General features: G+C 37.1%; 1 protein-coding gene across 1 annotated transcript in view; it reads right to left on the bottom strand.

Annotated features, from left to right (window-relative positions):
* Window positions 1-18,101, bottom strand: part of LRRK2 (leucine rich repeat kinase 2) — a gene marked incomplete at its 5' end in the record, with an annotated part of 147,424 nt that overhangs the window by 21,692 nt on the left and 107,631 nt on the right. The window contains 4 exons of the mRNA XM_079714150.1: window positions 6,046-6,206; window positions 11,426-11,616; window positions 14,435-14,535; window positions 17,681-17,827. Coding sequence (XP_079570276.1) covers window positions 6,046-6,206; window positions 11,426-11,616; window positions 14,435-14,535; window positions 17,681-17,827 — 600 coding nt within the window. The remainder of the gene's footprint in view (window positions 1-6,045; window positions 6,207-11,425; window positions 11,617-14,434; window positions 14,536-17,680; window positions 17,828-18,101) is intronic.

Here is an 18,101-nt window from a genome sequence, read left to right as displayed (position 1 = left end):
TAAAAGTTTTTCTGCAAATAACATTTTCCCCAAAGTGAGACAATACCAAAATTTGAGCTGCCCATCTTATAACGGATTTATAGAGGCAATGACACTATTTATATGATGAAGAGATGGGAATCACCTGGGGATCATTTAAATAACCTCAGTGTCTGGGCTCCACCCAAACTAGTTAAATCAGAATCCTGGGCATGGGGTCCTGCTACCCATACATTTGAAAGTCCTCCAGGAGCTTCAAACATGTGGCCACATTGAGAGCCCCTGCTCCACACCTTCTAAAATACAACTGTAAAGGACACAACCCCAGGGGATATATCTCTTAAGCCCTACATGTTATCTAATATACAGCCAGAATTGAAAAACATAACCAAAGAATCCTCCATCCTCCATCTGTCACTTAGACCGCACAGAACTTCTTGCAGTTATCAGAATGAGACAAGTCATTTTCTACCTTAGCACGTTTTGCCTGAAATGTCTCCTCCCACTTATTTATTTATTTACTCAAACCTCAAACTTCTCCTTTAAGATGTCATTCCAGAGTCACCTCCTCTATGAAGGAAGTCCTGACGACTCATAGCTCAGTTAACCACCTGCACCTTGCACTATCACTGTACCTTGAACTAGATCTCCTATTGAAACTGATACAATGCTTTATGATTATTGTTTACAGCCCTGTTTCTTTTGGCAAAATGTGTGATTCTGGAGACTAAAATTTACATTTATTCATGCCTATTCTCCAAGTTTACCACTAAAACACCTAACACACTTGGCGCAACTGCAACATGCCAGCTCTTCTCTATGTTACTTACATGGGTTACCTCATTTTACCCTGAAACAACTCTTTGAGGTAGGCATTATTTTTCTCGTCACAATTTACAGAAATGAAAACTGAGCCCCAGAAAGTGAATCTTGAGCACCACACAGCTATTAAGTAGTGACACCAGTTTGATATTTGGTAAACATTCAATAAATTATTGCCAGATGCATGAATAAATGAATAAAAAATAAGAATACCTTTCCCTTAGAGAATTATTACAAGTTACAATGTTAAAATAATTTGGAAAATATGATGCATTTGTCTAAAAACTATATTTAGAGATACTTTTTCAGATAAGTCTGCATTTAAAAGATCCATAGATCAAAAACATGAGAAATTTATAAATTAGGTCTGACTATATATCACAAAGTACACAGAAACATATACTTCCTTTTTTACTTTCCAAAAAGTCTGAGTAGAGCATGTTTCATAATTTCTATCAGATGATAGGTATAACCAGAGAATAACATTTTTGTTTATCCAAAGACTGTTGTATTTCTGTGGATGTTGGCGGGGTAAAAGCCAACAGTCAGCATCCATCTCAGTCAACAGTGTAACTGTCATAAGACCCAGAATTAACCATTGTTTCTAACAGGATATAATACATACATATCCATTTGACTGAGTTAAAGTTGAATCTCTCCAAATTATTTGAAGTTGAAAGTTTCCATCCCATATTTACCTTTGAAAATGTAGACAGACACGGTGCTGTGGTACTTGCCAATAACCAAATTGTTTCTACCTTTGCACTCCAGCTGTGATGGTACCTGGCCAGGGGCTGTGTTCTCAGGAAGGTTGGGTTTGTGTCTTATGTGACCCTATAGACATTTTTAATGGTCCCTAAGCTTTATTTAGTTTCCTTATCTGTAAACCAGGAATAATAACAGGACTCATGTCAGAGGGTCATGAAGGTTAAATGAGATAATCAACCTATGCAAAGGGCTAAGCATGAGACAAGCACTCTGTTCGTGCCACGAAAGGTTTGCTCCCATTACCATATTCCCTGAGACAACAGTAATGAACCCACACTCACATGCACACACAGTGTTGATGCACCACAGTAAGAGTTAGTATAAAAATTCACAAAAGCTTAACAAACACATGGTCTTTTGTTCCTCTAAAATTTCCAAGTTAAACCTTATATTTTGTTTCTCATAAAGTTTCTAAGTATTACATTAACAGGAAGATCCATTAGAAAGGAAAAGACAAGGAGAGAACTAAAATCATATGAGAGGGAATGATTTTCTTCTCAAACATAATTGCTCTGGGGAAGGAAAAGTCTGGTGATGGTGGCAGCAGTGGTGACAATTACTGTTATTTAAAATTTTTAATTTGAGTTTAGGGCTGAGGTGATTAGAAGTGCTCTAACAATAATAAATACAGTAATGATAAAGAGAAGGTCCAAGATATAGCAAGGAAAAATGCTTACCATGTATTAAGCAGCCTGGGGGAAAAGCGAGCAGAACAGAAAGAATCGGGCTCTGGGTTTCCTGTCCTGATCTTCCTCCATACTTGTGTTACTGCACATTGATACAGCAGATTAAAAGGGGTCAGGAACAAGTATCTGGCCTGGTATGAAAAATCAGTTGGATATTGAACTATAGACAGGTTTTGACCCAAACCAGGAAGACACATAAAATGAAGGGCCATGAGTTTGAACAGAGTTGAAATGAGCTGACTGCTGGCTGGCCCAGCCCACTGAGGGAGCACAATCTACAAGGATCAGAAAGGTCCACTGCCAAGTAGGGGGTTGAGGCTTCAACAGCAGGATTTCCTCGCCACGAACACAGTGACGTGGCTGGGGGGAGGGGGAACAAATTGCAGGCCCCAGATGAGTGGCCTGGCCCACCTTCATGAGACATGACAGTAATGAGCAGATCTTCCAAGAGAAGAACGCTGTCATGTGCCCATTTCTAGGTGGGCTTACGAGGCCTGTGGAATCCCATCTTCTAAGATTATTCTTCCAAACCTGTACTTGACAATATTTGTGGTTTCTGGCCCTGTCATTTTGCTTTGTTTATTTGGATTTTTAATAACTAAGGTTAAGTAAACCTCTTGAAGTATATGTCATAGTTGCATGTGATCCGGGAGAGCGACTACAGGCATACCTTGGAGATATTGCAGGTTTGGTGCCAGATCACCTCAATAAAGCATGTATCGCAATAAAGTGAGTCATACAAATTTTTTGGTTTCCCAGTGCATATAAAAGTTATGTTTACAATACTGCAGTCTATTAATGTGCAATAGCACTGTCTAAACATAATGTACAATCCTTTATTTAAAAATACTTTATTGTTAAAAACTGCTAACGATCATCTGAGCTGTTAGCAAGCCACAATCTTTTTGCAATAGTAATGTCACTGATCACAGATCACCAAAACAAATATAATAATAATGAAGAAGTTTGAAATATCGTGAGAATAATCAAAATGTGACACAGAGACCCAAAGTTAGCAAATGCTGTTGAAAAAATAGCTCTGACAGACTGGCTTGATGCACGGTTGCCACAAACCTGCAATTTGTAAGAAACACAACATCTGCAAAGCATAATAAAGCAAAGTACAATAAAATAAGGTATGCCTGTATAGGACTTAAAGCCAAATAGCTCTGGATTCAAATGTCATTTAGACTGAGCTTTATCTTGGCCACTTACTGCATGACTTTGTGCAAGTTACACAATCTCACTGAGGCTCAGCTTCCTCATTTTATAGATGAGAAGATAAAAGCCAACCTTCAGCCCTGGCATGAAGATAGGATACCATGTGTCTAATGTATCTGGCCCTGAGCCTGGGACACAGCAGGTGCTGAAGAGATAATTATTTTATTATTATTGAACAACCCAGAGACATTTGAGCCAGAAAATATACTTTGAAATGTTTATGAGAATGCACACTCTACTTCCAACAGATAGCCATGTAAAATGAAAGAGAAGATATGTATTTGGAGCAAAAATAAAACCAGGCATTGGAAGCTGGGGCCATCTGCTAATCTAAGGACAAAAATGGGGAAAGGGGAAGAGGGTAGGGAGCAATTTTGCCTAGTCAGATATTCTCTAAAGTACTTTCTTCTGTCTTAAGAATGTGTTTTAATTGAGCTGCAATCATCAAGATGATGTAAAGCCACCTGTAATTTTATTTACAAATAAGTAACCATGTAAGATTTCTCCAGAGCTAGAGCTGCCCCCCACTAAACAGATGTCAACCCTTCAATTTTCTATTCCCACGCAAACTGAAATCTGAAAGACAAGATGTCTGTATAGATTACTTGCCCTATGACTGTTTCTTACTATTCAGAGGCTGAGATTCTGATGAATCTAATACTAGAAGAGGAAAGAGAGCTGAGAAAGGGAGGGAGGACTCCACGTGGAAAGAACATGTTTGAGTATAAGATCATGAAAACCCAAGAACAAAGGAAATAGAATTTTCACTGGTAGAAAGTCAGTTTACAGTTAAAGTAATAGGAGTATTACAGCAGGCATGACAAAAAAACAGTTGGGTATGACCCTTAAAAGCAATACTAAAATCTAAGGTAAGAAAATGATGCCTGTGATTTCTGGAGACCATAAATATAACAGTACACAAAATTTTACATAGTAACATGACTCATATTGCTATACAAATAGAGACACTACAGTACTTTTAAGTATTGAAGTATTAACAAACCTATAAATTATGAAGAAAGAAAAACAAAGTTCAATGTTCGAAGGTTTAAATTCCTGTACCAGTCAGAACCCTCCTACACTGTTGGTGGGGATGTAAATTGGTACAGCCACTATGGAGAACAGTATGGAGGTTCCTTAAAACACTAAAAATAGAACTACCATATGACCCAGCAATCTCACTACAGGGCATATACCCTGAGAAAACCATAATCTGAAAAGATACGTGCACCCCAATGTTCACTGCAGCACTGTTTACAATAGCCAAGACATGGAATCAACCTAAATGCCCATCGACAGAGGAATGGATAAAGAAGATGTGGTACGTATATACAATGGACTATTACTCAGCCATAAAAAAAATGAAATAATGCCATTTGCAGCAACACGGTGGACTTAGAGATTATCATACTAAGTGAAGTCAGAGAGAGAAAGACAAATCTCAGATGATATCACTCATATGTAGAATCCAATTTTTAAAAAAATGATACAAATGAACTTATTTACAAAACAGAAACAAACTTAGCGATATCAAAAACAAACTTATGGTTACCAAAGGCGAAAGTGGTGGGGAGGGATAAATCAGGAGCTTGGAATGAACATACACACACTACTATATATAAGGAAGGTAACCAACAAGGACCTACTGTATAGCAGAGGGAACTCTACTCAATATTCTGTGATAAACTATATGAGAAAAGAATCTAAAAAAGAATGAATATATGTATATGTAAAACTGAATCACTTGGTTGTACACCTGAAACACAACACTGTAAATCAACTATACTCCAATAAAGTTAAAATTAAAAATTTTTTTAATTAAAAAGTTTTTTAAAAAGAATAAGAAAGTATGCTTGTGTCAAGAACAGTGCAACTAAGAACACCAGTCCCAAAGTCCCTATCTGAAACTCTTGGAGCTAGAAGTATTTAGGAATTTACACTTTTTCATATTTAAGAAAGTAATAATGCATATAACAAATTACATAAAACTTCAGTGGGATCAGAGCCAACATCCTGTACTCAAACAAACATGTTTATATTTCTGCTGTGAAACATACACACATTCACAGTGAATATGAGAAATAAAGATCCTAACAAGGATCAATTCGATTGGGTCAGATTTTGCCACCGAATCAGTTATAAAAAAAAACTTTGGATTTTCAAAGTTGCAAAAAAGGGTTTGCAAACCTGAATTTGGTTTGCCTCATTTTTAGGTAAGTGTTAACAGTAGCTAGATTAAAACTTTGAGGTTCCTTTTCACCACCTCTGGAGTATTTAAACATTTTTAAGAAGTCCAACTTTTAAAAATATAACTTGCCATAAAACATACTCTATTTTTTTAATTTGTTTTTTACCCTGGAAAATTATATCAGTTGATATTTTTGCCCTACAAGATATAATGATCAAAATCACAAATGTACTGGTCACAATTATTCACGTACTGGTCACAACAAATATCTGTTCACAGTGTGATAGGCTACAGTGTTCTCTTGATTCTCCTGAACTCACAACTGAAGTCAGTGGTTATTCATTCTGAAGAGGGAATTATCACACAAACCTTGTCACCCACCTGGTGTGCCCTCTGACGTTTTTATCCCCATTCTACAGCAGTACTGAGCAATCCCATAGTCCGCAATCTTGGCAATGATGGCGGCATTGGGATACAGGGTGAAAAGCAACACGTTGTGGGGCTTCAAGTCACGGTATATAATCATGGCTGAGTGGAGGTATCTGCCGTGAAATGCACAGGAAACCTTATTAAAATGTGATTATACCATAATAAATTTTGTCGTTATTTTAAAATATATATATGTTTATTACACAAAGCATCAAAAATTCTGTGCTAAGTTTCACCTTCAAAGTTAAGAGATACTGTAGAAGGAAATCAAAACCTACAAGTCCAATATTACAGAGCAAGCTTATGCTTTTAAAACAAACAAACAAAAAGACATGTCAATCCTGATAAGTGATTTAAACTTTAAGGCACAACCACTTTAAGCAAAGTACCAATTTTTGAAGACTTCTCTTCTGTATACTTTAATAACTACTTAAAAGGAACTCTGAATTCCCTCAATACCATGTGACTATTTTAATTAGTTTAAAATGTATATATGTTAAATAAGAATTGATAGTATTTTGTTATAACTCCCATTTATTTAAGTTTTAATTTTCTTAAAACCACAGAGAAGTTTTTCTTAGCTTTTAAAATTCTCTCTATTCCATCTCTCCTTTGATATTTATTTTTTTCTGACTAAACTATTTCCTAAGTTTTTGGAAAATATTTTCTACTTTTTCAATAGTAATAAATCAAAATAAAAGACTTTTCTAGCTATCAATACTGTACCGTTTGAAGATGTAATTTACTTTAAAACCCAATTCTGCTATAAATTATCAAAGAACATTTTAGACTGAGAGTTGGAATGAGTAAAACATTGTCTTGGGAAATGTGATATGGGGGATTTTAAAGTCTTTCCTTTTAGAAACGGATCCATTCAACCATCAGCAACTAGAGCTGGACACTCACTGTAGGTGAAGAATAAAAACTAGTTAATATAAAAAATAAAAAGTTTTCATCTCAACCAGGTCTTGTCCATTCTGGAAACATGGCCGAAGAGCTATTACTTTGCCCCAACTACTAAAGTAACTCTATTACCCTCCCTTACACACTCGCAAAATTCAGATTTCCCCCACTCTGTTTACCCTGCCCCGTGACATTAAATTTGCCATAGCTCTGCACATGATCTCACAATTACATTATGTCCTACCTTGAGAAAAGAATTTTTCATAGAACTTAATAGAGGTAAATTTAAATCTATTGTTTGTGGCTTTTGGTTTAGGTTCACATTATATTAATAAATATTTACTCCATTACCTAATACCAATCACTGCTAGGGGGATTAGGAGCAGAGTGGCAGCAATACCCTGAACTTTCCACTGATTGATGGGAGTGTATGTATCATTTAACTGCATCAACTAATGCAGGAGAAGATTCTTTCTCTTCCAGGATGTAGTTAAGACATTTGACATTAGGCCTATTCCTTTCAGTAAATATATTTTTGGTTGAAAAGTAAGATAGATGTACTAATGAAGCTGACCTTAATAATAAGTTATGGGCTTAAAAGAAAAATTTACTAAGGGCTTACTGAAAAGCCATTAGCTACTTTGCCCTGCTGAAGAGAAAAGCTGGGAGATTAAGAACAAAAAAGTTAAAGCCAAGTCATACATAATTGAATAGAATCCAAATCCTTCATAATGCATGCCTCTTTCAGAATATTTATAGAATACAGACTCTCTCGGAATACTTTCCAAAGGTTAAAAAAAATTAGTTAAACTTAATTTGAAATTATGTCAGTGGGAGAGAAAGATTATCTGGATTAGTTAAAATGTTCAGTTATAGAATTTAATCTTAAAAGTGCAGTTTTAATAGCTTTTAATAGAATAGCAGAATAGCTTTCGAAATATTAACAAGTACAGATTTTGTCTTACTAAGAATAATTCAGCCATAATTTATGTATTACATGACAGCGAGCACTGTCAAATATCTTATTAAAACAAACTGGTCTAAACTCAACTAGTCATTTTTAAATTGTGATTATCATCAATGTTGCTAAGAAACTCTTATAACTTAAAGTAAACTTTATCTCATCCTAAAGAGAATTACTCTAAAAATAGAATGTCTTCATTCATTTAACAAATATATATTGGGCATCTATGAGGGACAGTCACTGGGGATATAATGTCATCTTTATCTCCCTGCTCTTGAGGGGCCACAATCTAGGAGAGACAGGTGCTCAAACAAGGTTGCAGAAATGTGATGAGTACCAAATGCTAGGGAAGCCAGAGGAAGAAAAGCACAAAGGTACAGATAGAAAAGCAGACTCTCCCACTAGACTATAAGTTTTAAACCTTGATAAGAGCAATATAATTTCTATCTTTCCTTCTTCAGCAGCCAGCACAAAGTCCAGCATGGAGACTCAAGAAACATGTGTTAGCCAAACCAACTCTTCATGGTGCAGTCAGACATCATTGTGGAGATGGTATGTGAGCAAATTCTAGAGGAAAATGAGTTCTCTAGGCAAACAATTTTTTGAAAAGACAGTAATGACAAATGCAAAGACAGACATGGATGTCAGTGAGAAGTCAAGCCCTTCAGCATGGTTAGAACGAGGGCAGTGGAATAGGAGGAGGCTGGAGAGGCAGGCTAGAGGCATACATAAAGAGTTTTGATGCTATGGCCAAGGAGTTTAGATGTATTCTGCAGATAACTTGGGATGCCAGGGTATTTCAAGGATAATTAGATTTTTTTTTAGAAAAATATAATATCAGAAATGTTCTGAAAATTCCCCGGAGGTACCGGACCAAGTCAGCAGTAGTGGCATAAAAATAAATTAACCAATTGAAAAGATGATGTAAAATAGTCAAGGACCTGGCGGACAAATGAGTACTTACTTTTGTGGGAGAGGGGGTTGCTCTGGATGTGACTACAAAGACCTTTGTTGGCAAATGGGAGATACAAGATAAAGAAGAGATTCATGGTGGAAGGAAAAGGAGAAAGCAAATTCAATTTTGAAAATACTGAAACACAGAAGCTATGGGAAATATAGGTGACCATATCTTCAAAGGTAGTTGAGAATTATAATAAAGAACTCAAAGCAGCAGACAGTTAGAGGTGTAAGCTAATAGCTGAAGGCAAGACTGCAAAAGAGAAAATATGTAACACGAAGAAAGTTCCTGTATGTCACTCTAAACAGCTCCATCATTTAAGGGACTGCAGAGGCATGCGACTTTATTGTCTCTTTCTACCTCCATAGTTATAGCTCTGTGCTAAAATATATTTGGGAAGACAAACCCTAGTGCTGAGATTTTTAAATATACTTAGTGCTGGGAGAAGATCGATTGCTACTGAAATCTACTAGCCTCTTGTAGCACAAGACCCAGAAAGCTCCCTTGGCATTATGCTGAAAACAAATCAGGCAAATGATTGGAAAATATGATGAGATTTCATTTACTTTAACAGAAACTGCTGGATTTGTTATTTTAAGTAAGGTCTTCAAGTTACTTAAGAGATGAGGTCTTTCAAACAGTGATGGATTTTTAAAAAATCAATTATTCATTTTATAAATAAGCACTTTGGGAATTATGTGGAAGATTTAGGGGAAAACCAGGACCTGGAGTCGGTTTAATCAAGGAAAATGACCAATACAGCTTTTGAAATACGTAAGACATAGTTGCCCTTTATCTGGATTAATTTAGTACAAGGTTCCCCCTGGTGTTCAAAAGTAGATGTAGCAACCCAGATCCAAATCTTTGCATTCCTGTTTCATATAATAATCTGTGTTTTTCAATAGCTTCCGGACTCTTTCAGGAAAGGAAATCTACTCATTTTATTCTCCTATTATATTCCCTATACAGTATTAATAGTTATATCGTATATGTCAATAGTTTAGTTTTATTTGTTTGTGATCAGTGTTTGTTCTCCTTACCATCCATTCCATTTACATTTCTGGATACTGCTCAAAAGGAATAGACACTATTTAAGAAGGAAAGGAAGAGAAGGAAATTTGCATCCACTCTGTGGCTACCATGCACCAGGCACTGTCTTCCTTCCTTCCTCCCTCTCTCCCCAGTGGCAACATGTGTAATGAGAACGCACCGTTCTAGGTGCTGAGGTACAACGGTGAACAAGATGAAAAATCCTTGCTATCATCGCACTTAGATTCTGGTGGCAAAGACAGACAATAAACAAACTTTTAAAATAAAAACATAAAGAATACCCAGCAGTGATAAGTGCTACAGGTGCCAAAGAGACACAAGAAGTCAGGGACACCCTCTCTGAGTAGAAACCTGAATGAAATGAGAAGTGAGCCAAGAGGATATCTGGAGGTTCGACATTCTGGCCGAGAGAATAGCTGGTGTAAAGTCTCTGGTATATTCCAGAAGCCTCAGGGAGGCGAGTGGCTGAGCACAGTGACCAGAGAGTGAGGTAGGAGAGGGTTGATAACAGGAGAAAGATGTGATCCAACTTCCATGTTAGAACGATCACTCTGGCTACCATGTGAAAAGCAGGTTATCTGGGAGGCAAAGGTGAAAGCAGGGAGACCAGCTGGGCAGGAAGAGATGACAGCAGCCTAGACATTGCTGGGAGGGAGAGAAGTTAGGAGAAGGAGCTGCACTGAGATATGTTTGCTAAAGACATTTGCTGAAGGATGAGGTGTGGGATGTGAGAGAAAGGAAGGACTAAACGATGATTCCAAGGTGACACAACTGGGTGACCGGAGATGGAGAGCAGTGGAAAAGGGGGAAATCAAGAGTTTGACTTGGGATGTCTTCAATTATTACAGAAGAACTCAAAACACTATTCACTAAGTATTAGGCACAGTTTAGAGACTACAAAAAGAGAGAATCAGAGATATAAAATCAAAGCAAGTGTGTGGACAGTCCCTCTGTCTCCAAAGGTTATGGCCTTTCCACTCTCCAAGGCTCTGTCCGGATTCCATCTGGCCGCGGGGCTGGGTGCACCTCTGAGACACACTATGGTCTTACAGGACAACCCAACTCAAATCACTCCAGTCACCTTCAGAAATATGGCCTCATCTTTCCTCATTAGAATTACCCATTATAATTGACACTTTACTTGATACTTTGAAGCCTTACCTATATTTTTTTAGGGAAGGTAGGTCAATACAGGGTTAAGAACGTGGGCTCTGGAGAAGGCCTCCTGGGTTCTAACTCTGCTTCTGCTAGCTATGAGATCTGCACGCTCTTCCTACTCTTATTTTATGAAATTATAAAATCTCATCAGGGAAATGGTAGTTTTACACCCAAATAGTTTGTGAAATATTACCAGGACACATTGTTACAGGGAAGCGCTCTTCTCAAAGTCTGAGAGTAACTTTGGGCTCATGCTCATCACGCCCTGAATAGAAAACAGCAATGACCTAATCTATTACCTCAGACCATCAGCCACATGTAATGCGATCCTGTGTTGCAGCGTTCTGGTGAGACTGGCTTTGTCTTGTTGAAGCAGGCGATCCAGGGAACCCTTGGAGGCTAACTCCATGACCAACATTCGAGGACGAACCCCAGCTGCCAGCAAAGATATTAAGCTGGGATGGTGGAGGTGGCAAAGCACCACCAGCTCCTGCAAAGTCAAGAATCATTTCAGAGTCACAGACAATCACCTTTTACCCAAGTGTCTCCTTCCTTAAGCCCATCAACACTTGGAGCACAGTTTTCCCTGAGTGACTGGACTACAGCACACTTTCCATTTCTTCTTTGAGCTTTTTTACATTTTCCACATTTTCAGAATTAAACCACTGGTTTTGCAACCATATTCTGAATTAAAATTTTAAGTTCTCCCTTTCCGTTTGCTCTGCCTTATCAGAACATTTAATGCTAGGACAGGACACACATTGTGGCACACTAATAGGTCATGTCAGTCTTACCTACTGAATCCTCCTTAGCCACAGAATCCTTCTCAGCCCAACATCCTAAGCAGCCACTACTAATCAACAGCACTTTGAGGCATGTGAGGTACAACCTGCCTATTGTCTCTGGTTTAATGACTAGGGAGTTTTCTGGAGAGAAATGCCTAAGTCTAAAGAAATGTATGGCATTGCCCCTGCCTGAAAACTCTCTAATGACTTCCTGTTACTTTTATTGGGTTGGCCAAAAAGTTCGTTTGGGTTTTTCCACAAGGTGTTACAGAAAAACCCAAACGAACTTTTTGGCCAACCCAATAGATTAAGATCCCATGCACTTACACAGCCTTCGTGGCCCCTGACCTGATCTGCCTTAGCCCATCTTTCAAACGTCATCTCCTTTCTCTCTCTTCCTTATTCACCACCTTTCTGCCACACTGGTGTTCACTAAATCCCCAGCACCACACACACCCGGCTCCTTCCTTCCAGCCACAGAGCCTTTGCCCTTGCTGATCCCTCTGCCTAGAAATCCCTTCACCCTTCACACAGCTAAAGGCTTCTTGCTATTCAGATCTTAGCTCAAAACTCTTACTTCCTCAGAGTGACCTGTCTTGGACCACCCTTACTAAAGAAAGCAATCACCAGGTGCAACAACCTCTCTCTAATCCAAGAAGTTAGCTGGAACAGAGAGGTCTCCAATCTGATTCCTAGGCCACATCTTGTGAGACTTTACAACCTGTTTCATGATACTGTTGTTTTGAATTCCATACACATTATTCTGTATATTTCACTCTACTCTGAAACTGTATTTGGTTGAAATTTATAGCTTATGTGGTATTAAACTGATGCATGTTTTAAATTATGATTTCTGCAGAAGCTCTGCTTCTTAACAACCAGCTTCAAAAGATGAGTATCAGTGCCAACTGCATTTATCAGGAAACTGATGTGTGAAGAATTCTGCAAGCTGAAGAATAAAGGCTCAACACTCCGAGAGGGGATTTTTCAAGAACACGGGCTTCAGACTGCAATCATACTTCTTTAGTAGGTAAAAATCTTTTTTTCTTCTATGTCTGATTAGCTCAGTTGGCTAAAACTGATGAGAACAAGTCAAGTTAGCTTTGTTTTCTTTCATAAGCACAGACTGGAGCCTAATCCAAATTTCCTATCCTAGAAAAACAGCTCACTGATTGCAAAGAGAAAGGAACAAAAAGAGTGTAACAGATCAGCCCAGGTTCATGACCGCAGGTAGAATGACCCTTAAAATGCAGCACTGAACACTGAAGGGTTTTCCTTTCCTTTCCTTTTCTGTTTTTCTAAAGAGGGATATTACATACACTCTATTGTTTCTATTTCTTCTACCATTTCCTTGGTTCACCTAGCTGCCCATACACTAATCAGTCCCAAAAACCTTTCTAGTGTTCTGATTTCCAACAAGGTTCCCTGAGCACATTACATAAAATTTGAAACATATTGAAGACTAATGATCAAGACTGGAAAATTACAATTAATACAACAAACTGCCTACAGATAGAAAGAGATTGTGCTCAGATTTGGTTCACTGACTTACAAAATATTATATACAAAATATTTATTAGCTTATTCCTAGAGCTACAGTGTAATTTTTGGTGCTAATAATCAAAATTACTCCAGGATATCTTACACAGACATGAAATTATTTTCATTATTCAGAGTAACTAATATATTGCAACTGTATTTTTTTATATATATAAGTTATTTAGATTCAGATTCAGGCACAATTTTTTTTAATAAATCAAGAAAAATATAAGAATGAATAGATTCAAAAATATGGTTGAGTTCTGGTGTAAGACTGCAGAATTCACATGGATTTTATCTCTCCTCTCACCCTGTCCCTCTCACTCATCCCTACTGTTAGGAAAGACTCAGAAAAAAGAAATAAATCCCCACCAGTATTCAAAACAAGAGAGGGTACTGGAGTGACCACTCTTGGTTATGCATTCAATCAACTTTCACTCTTCCTAACAGTACCCTGACTTTTGCTGAGGTATCCAACCCTCAGCCAAGCAGCCCATGAACTTTAAGGGGAACTGACCCCAATCTCAGCTTCAGGGAAAGGGGGGGATATTTTAAATAATACCCTGCTCATTATCACAGTGATTGGTTCAATAACACAGGCCTAAGCCAATCAGCAACAGTACTGCCCTGAATATTGGTGCTTGCCGAGAAAAGAACATGTGACATAACTGAGGCCAAGAGAAGTTTTTAAATGGACTACTGTTGTATGGATTTTGGGTCCTTTGAATTACAAAAATGCGAAAAAGGTACCCTCTTTTCTTCTGTGCTTGTAAAGCCTGGAACAAGAATTCTCAGAATACTGTCTTTGTTTTTCAACAGGAGAAACCTATTTCACTCCATAAAGAAAGAACAAAAGTAGGATTTCATAACTAAACTCAAGTAAACTTTGAGGGAAAATACGGTAATTACAAATGCATGCAAAACAAGAGTTCCAGGAGATTAACAATGTATGATTTAATGTAATAATATTGTTGCATTTCTTACTTGTCTTAACAGTCTAAGTGATGTATGTTTATTAAAAATCTTCACAGCCACTTCTTCTCCTTCATAGGATGCTCGATAAACAGATCCAAAACTGCCGTCACCTTTTGAAAAGAAAGTACAAAGCACTTAGGTTAATCTGTGCAAGCAGAAAAACTCAATAAATTGTATCTTTTGTAATTATATCTGTTTCAAAGAGAAATATGACCCACTAGTTTCACTGAATCAAGTCTCCTTTAATGCTTTCTCTTCCTTCTTCTACTCCATGAACTAAGATGGAGTTTCAGGGGGAAACGAAGGCTATAGTAACAGTTAGGTATTGAATTCAAAATAGGATTGGGCAAATAGAAGAAGGAAAAAAAAAGGAAAGCAAGTGGAGGGGGAAGGGAGACAAGAAGAGATGGAGACTTAAATAATAGACATATCCTGCTCTGATTCCCTTCAATCTGAACAACTAGTGACAACAAAGAAAAAATTTAATGAGCAGAGAAAAGAAATACACTCTAGGGAAACATAAAAATTTCAGGTGGGAGTAGTAGAGTTTTCTAATTTTTTAAAGCCCTTCCCTATTTCGTAATCACTGCCATATTAAATTGGAGTATGGGCTGTCGTACCCTGCAGGTAACTAAGAGCAAAAATAAGGTTAAGGACTGCTATTGTGTACTTGTGACACAAAGGTGTGAAAAAATTGACAAATAATACCACTGAAGTATCTTTTATTGTGGCTCTCTGGAAAAATAATCCCTCAAAGAGGAAATGTACCCCCTCTCATAACTCTTCAGATAGACAAACAAAACCCCATATATGTGTATTTTAAAATATTCAGTTGACCCTTGCACAACACACAACATGGGGTTAGGAATGCAGAAGCCCCGAGTGCTGTGGAAAATCTGCACACTGCTGTCTCTGCCTCAAAAACAAAGGAACTGAAAAATGTCTCACCCAAGGAAAGGAAGCTGAAACAGTTTGGATACAATCAGGACTCAAACCCTAGTTCTTTTGATTTCACACACTATAATCCCTAATTGAACACAAACTTTTCCCTACATTTAGTTAAAGATCTGTAAAATAAAAATACAGGTACTATATTTATTGAAAAACAATTGCAGATAAGTGGATCCATACTGTTCTAATCTGTGTTGTTCAAGGGTCAACTGTATTTACAAAAACAAGTCTACTAATATTCACAAATCTATTAATATGTGTCATATTAGTCACTGCCTAATAGTAACTGCTATCTGGGAAGGAAAGGGTTAATAACTGAAGCCCTAAAATTCACTCCTGTCCCACAAAGAAAATGCAGAAGGGAGGGAGATGAATGACCTCCCCCAGATCATCCCAGCATAAAGATACCAGGGTGTTTCTGATTGTAAAATGTTTTTAGAAGGATTTATCTGATTTGTTCAGATCAGTGGTTCTCAACTAGGGTGATGTTGCTCCCTATCCCCAGCCCCCACCTTTGACAGTGCTTGGAGACATTTTTGATTGTCAAATCTGAGACAGGGGTGAGGAGATACTACTGACATCTAGTGGTTAGCGGCCAAGGATGCTGCTAAACACCCTGCAATGCACAGGACACCCCTCATAATAAAGAATTATCAAGTCCCAAACAGCATCAGTTCAGAGGTTGAGAAACCCTGACCTAGATTGCTTTTTGTATAATAAATAAAAATGGAATTTATGAGTTTATGGGAAATGGGGCTAGAGAATGGGGAGTACTCTTATAAACATTTTCCTATCTGCATAATTAAAGAATATAAAACACAGGTGCTTTTGAAGGTGGTCAAAAGGTACAAACTTCCAGTTATAATGTAAATAAATACTAGGGATGTACTGTACAACATGATAACTACAGTTAACACTGCTGTAGGCTATGTATGAAAGTGGTTAAGAGAGTAAATCCTGAGAGTCTCATCACAAGAAGAAAAATACTTTTTTCTTTTTCCTTTATTTTTTATATATATGCAATTATGGATGTCAACTAAAGCTACTGTGGTAATCATTTCACCATACATGTTAAGTCAAGTCATTATGCTGTACACCTTGAACTTATACAGTGCTATATGTCAATTACAACTCAATAAAACTGGTGGAAAAACACAGGTGCTTCAAAAATGAACTTTTTGAACATTTCTACATAACATTGCTCAAAATGTGTCCATTAATCTGAAACACAACTTAGTGCACTAAAAGGGTATATTTGGGGGAGCTGTATCTGATGGCTTGAGACTCTTTCAGAGAAAGAAAATAGTATGTCTGGTACTTGCCTGTATCTTTCAAATCACAAGTCAAGTTTGGTGTTGGTTAAGGTCTAAGATTCAGTGTTAACAATTCAGCATTTTGCATTAGCCTACTATTACTAATATATTCACTCCCAGAGTGCAAAGGCATTTAAAATAATTCAAAATTTCCCAATCAATGTAAAGAATAAAGGTACAAAGGAGGTTATTTACCCCTACATGTCATATCCCAAATTTTGGACATTGTTTGTTAATAATATTAATATCCTGACACATCGTCTAGTCATTCTCTCTGTGGAAATTTAATTAAAATAAAATGTATACACACATAACAACAGCAAATACTCCACTTAAATACTGTACATTAAATCAACTCAATACTCTCCATAGCTCCCAAGTATTCTCAAGAATGTTTAGAACTTGAGTATATCACCAATTTAATGCTTCTGAATTTTTAATCTCAAATTGGCTTTCTGTGAATATTTTAATGAAAATTTATGATTGTCATACTTAGCAACAAAATTGCTACAATGACTACATAGAAGTGTTCTTCTTTTACTTATTCTTTTTGCGACTGAAAAATGGCTGCATTACTCAACTGAAAACTTCCTAAATGCCTTCCCTATCACTGAAAATTAAAGCAAATGTAAGGACATATTTCATAAATATGTGTGCTTCCATGGTGGTCCCATCCTCAACTCAAACCCAGCCTACAAAAGTGTTGGGTTTTTTTTTTAGCTGTGTCGTGCCACATGCGGGATCTTAGCTCCGTGGCCAGGGAATCAAATCTGCGCCCCCTGCAGTGGAAGTGCAGAAACTTAACCACTGGACCGCCAGGGAAGTCCCAACATGATATTACTTTAAAATATATTATCCCAAAGGAAAAACATTACAAAAAATACATGAAGACACTAAAAACTATGACAATATAATTATATGTAAATATTTTCTAGATTAAAAATAAAAGCTGCACCCTAATTTTTATTCTCAATCCAACAAAAATAGTTACCTAAAAGAAACTCTGGAGCTTGTTCAAATTCCAACTCATCATTATTCAACATAATATTTCTAGGCAGGTCAGCCAAAATCAAATCAGGAGCAATCTGAGATATTGGAATGGTGAGCCTTGGTTGATCTGGATTCACTAGGAGGTCTCCTGAGAAGTACATAAAACATTTTTTTTTAAAGACAAACTTTTAAGGTTGTACATACATTTGTCCTTTTGATTTACAGAAATAATCACATATTTTCTATGATTTCTAATCACTCTTTTAGGTTTTCTTACCAATCTTATTTTTCTCTAGAAACTCTGAGAAAGTTTTAAAAGTTGAATTAATACCTATCTACTAGGAATTTTAAATACTCATTCCTAGGTTCACTCACTAGAAAGTAGAATTCAGAACTGCCTTAGGCTATTGATACATGACTAG

The sequence above is a fragment of the Hyperoodon ampullatus genome (assembly GCF_949752795.1).
Source record: "Hyperoodon ampullatus genome assembly, chromosome: 11".
Taxonomy (NCBI): Eukaryota; Metazoa; Chordata; class Mammalia; order Artiodactyla; family Ziphiidae; genus Hyperoodon; species Hyperoodon ampullatus.
The sequence above is the reverse complement of the archived record's forward strand: the minus strand, read 5'-3'. Positions and strand labels throughout refer to the sequence as shown.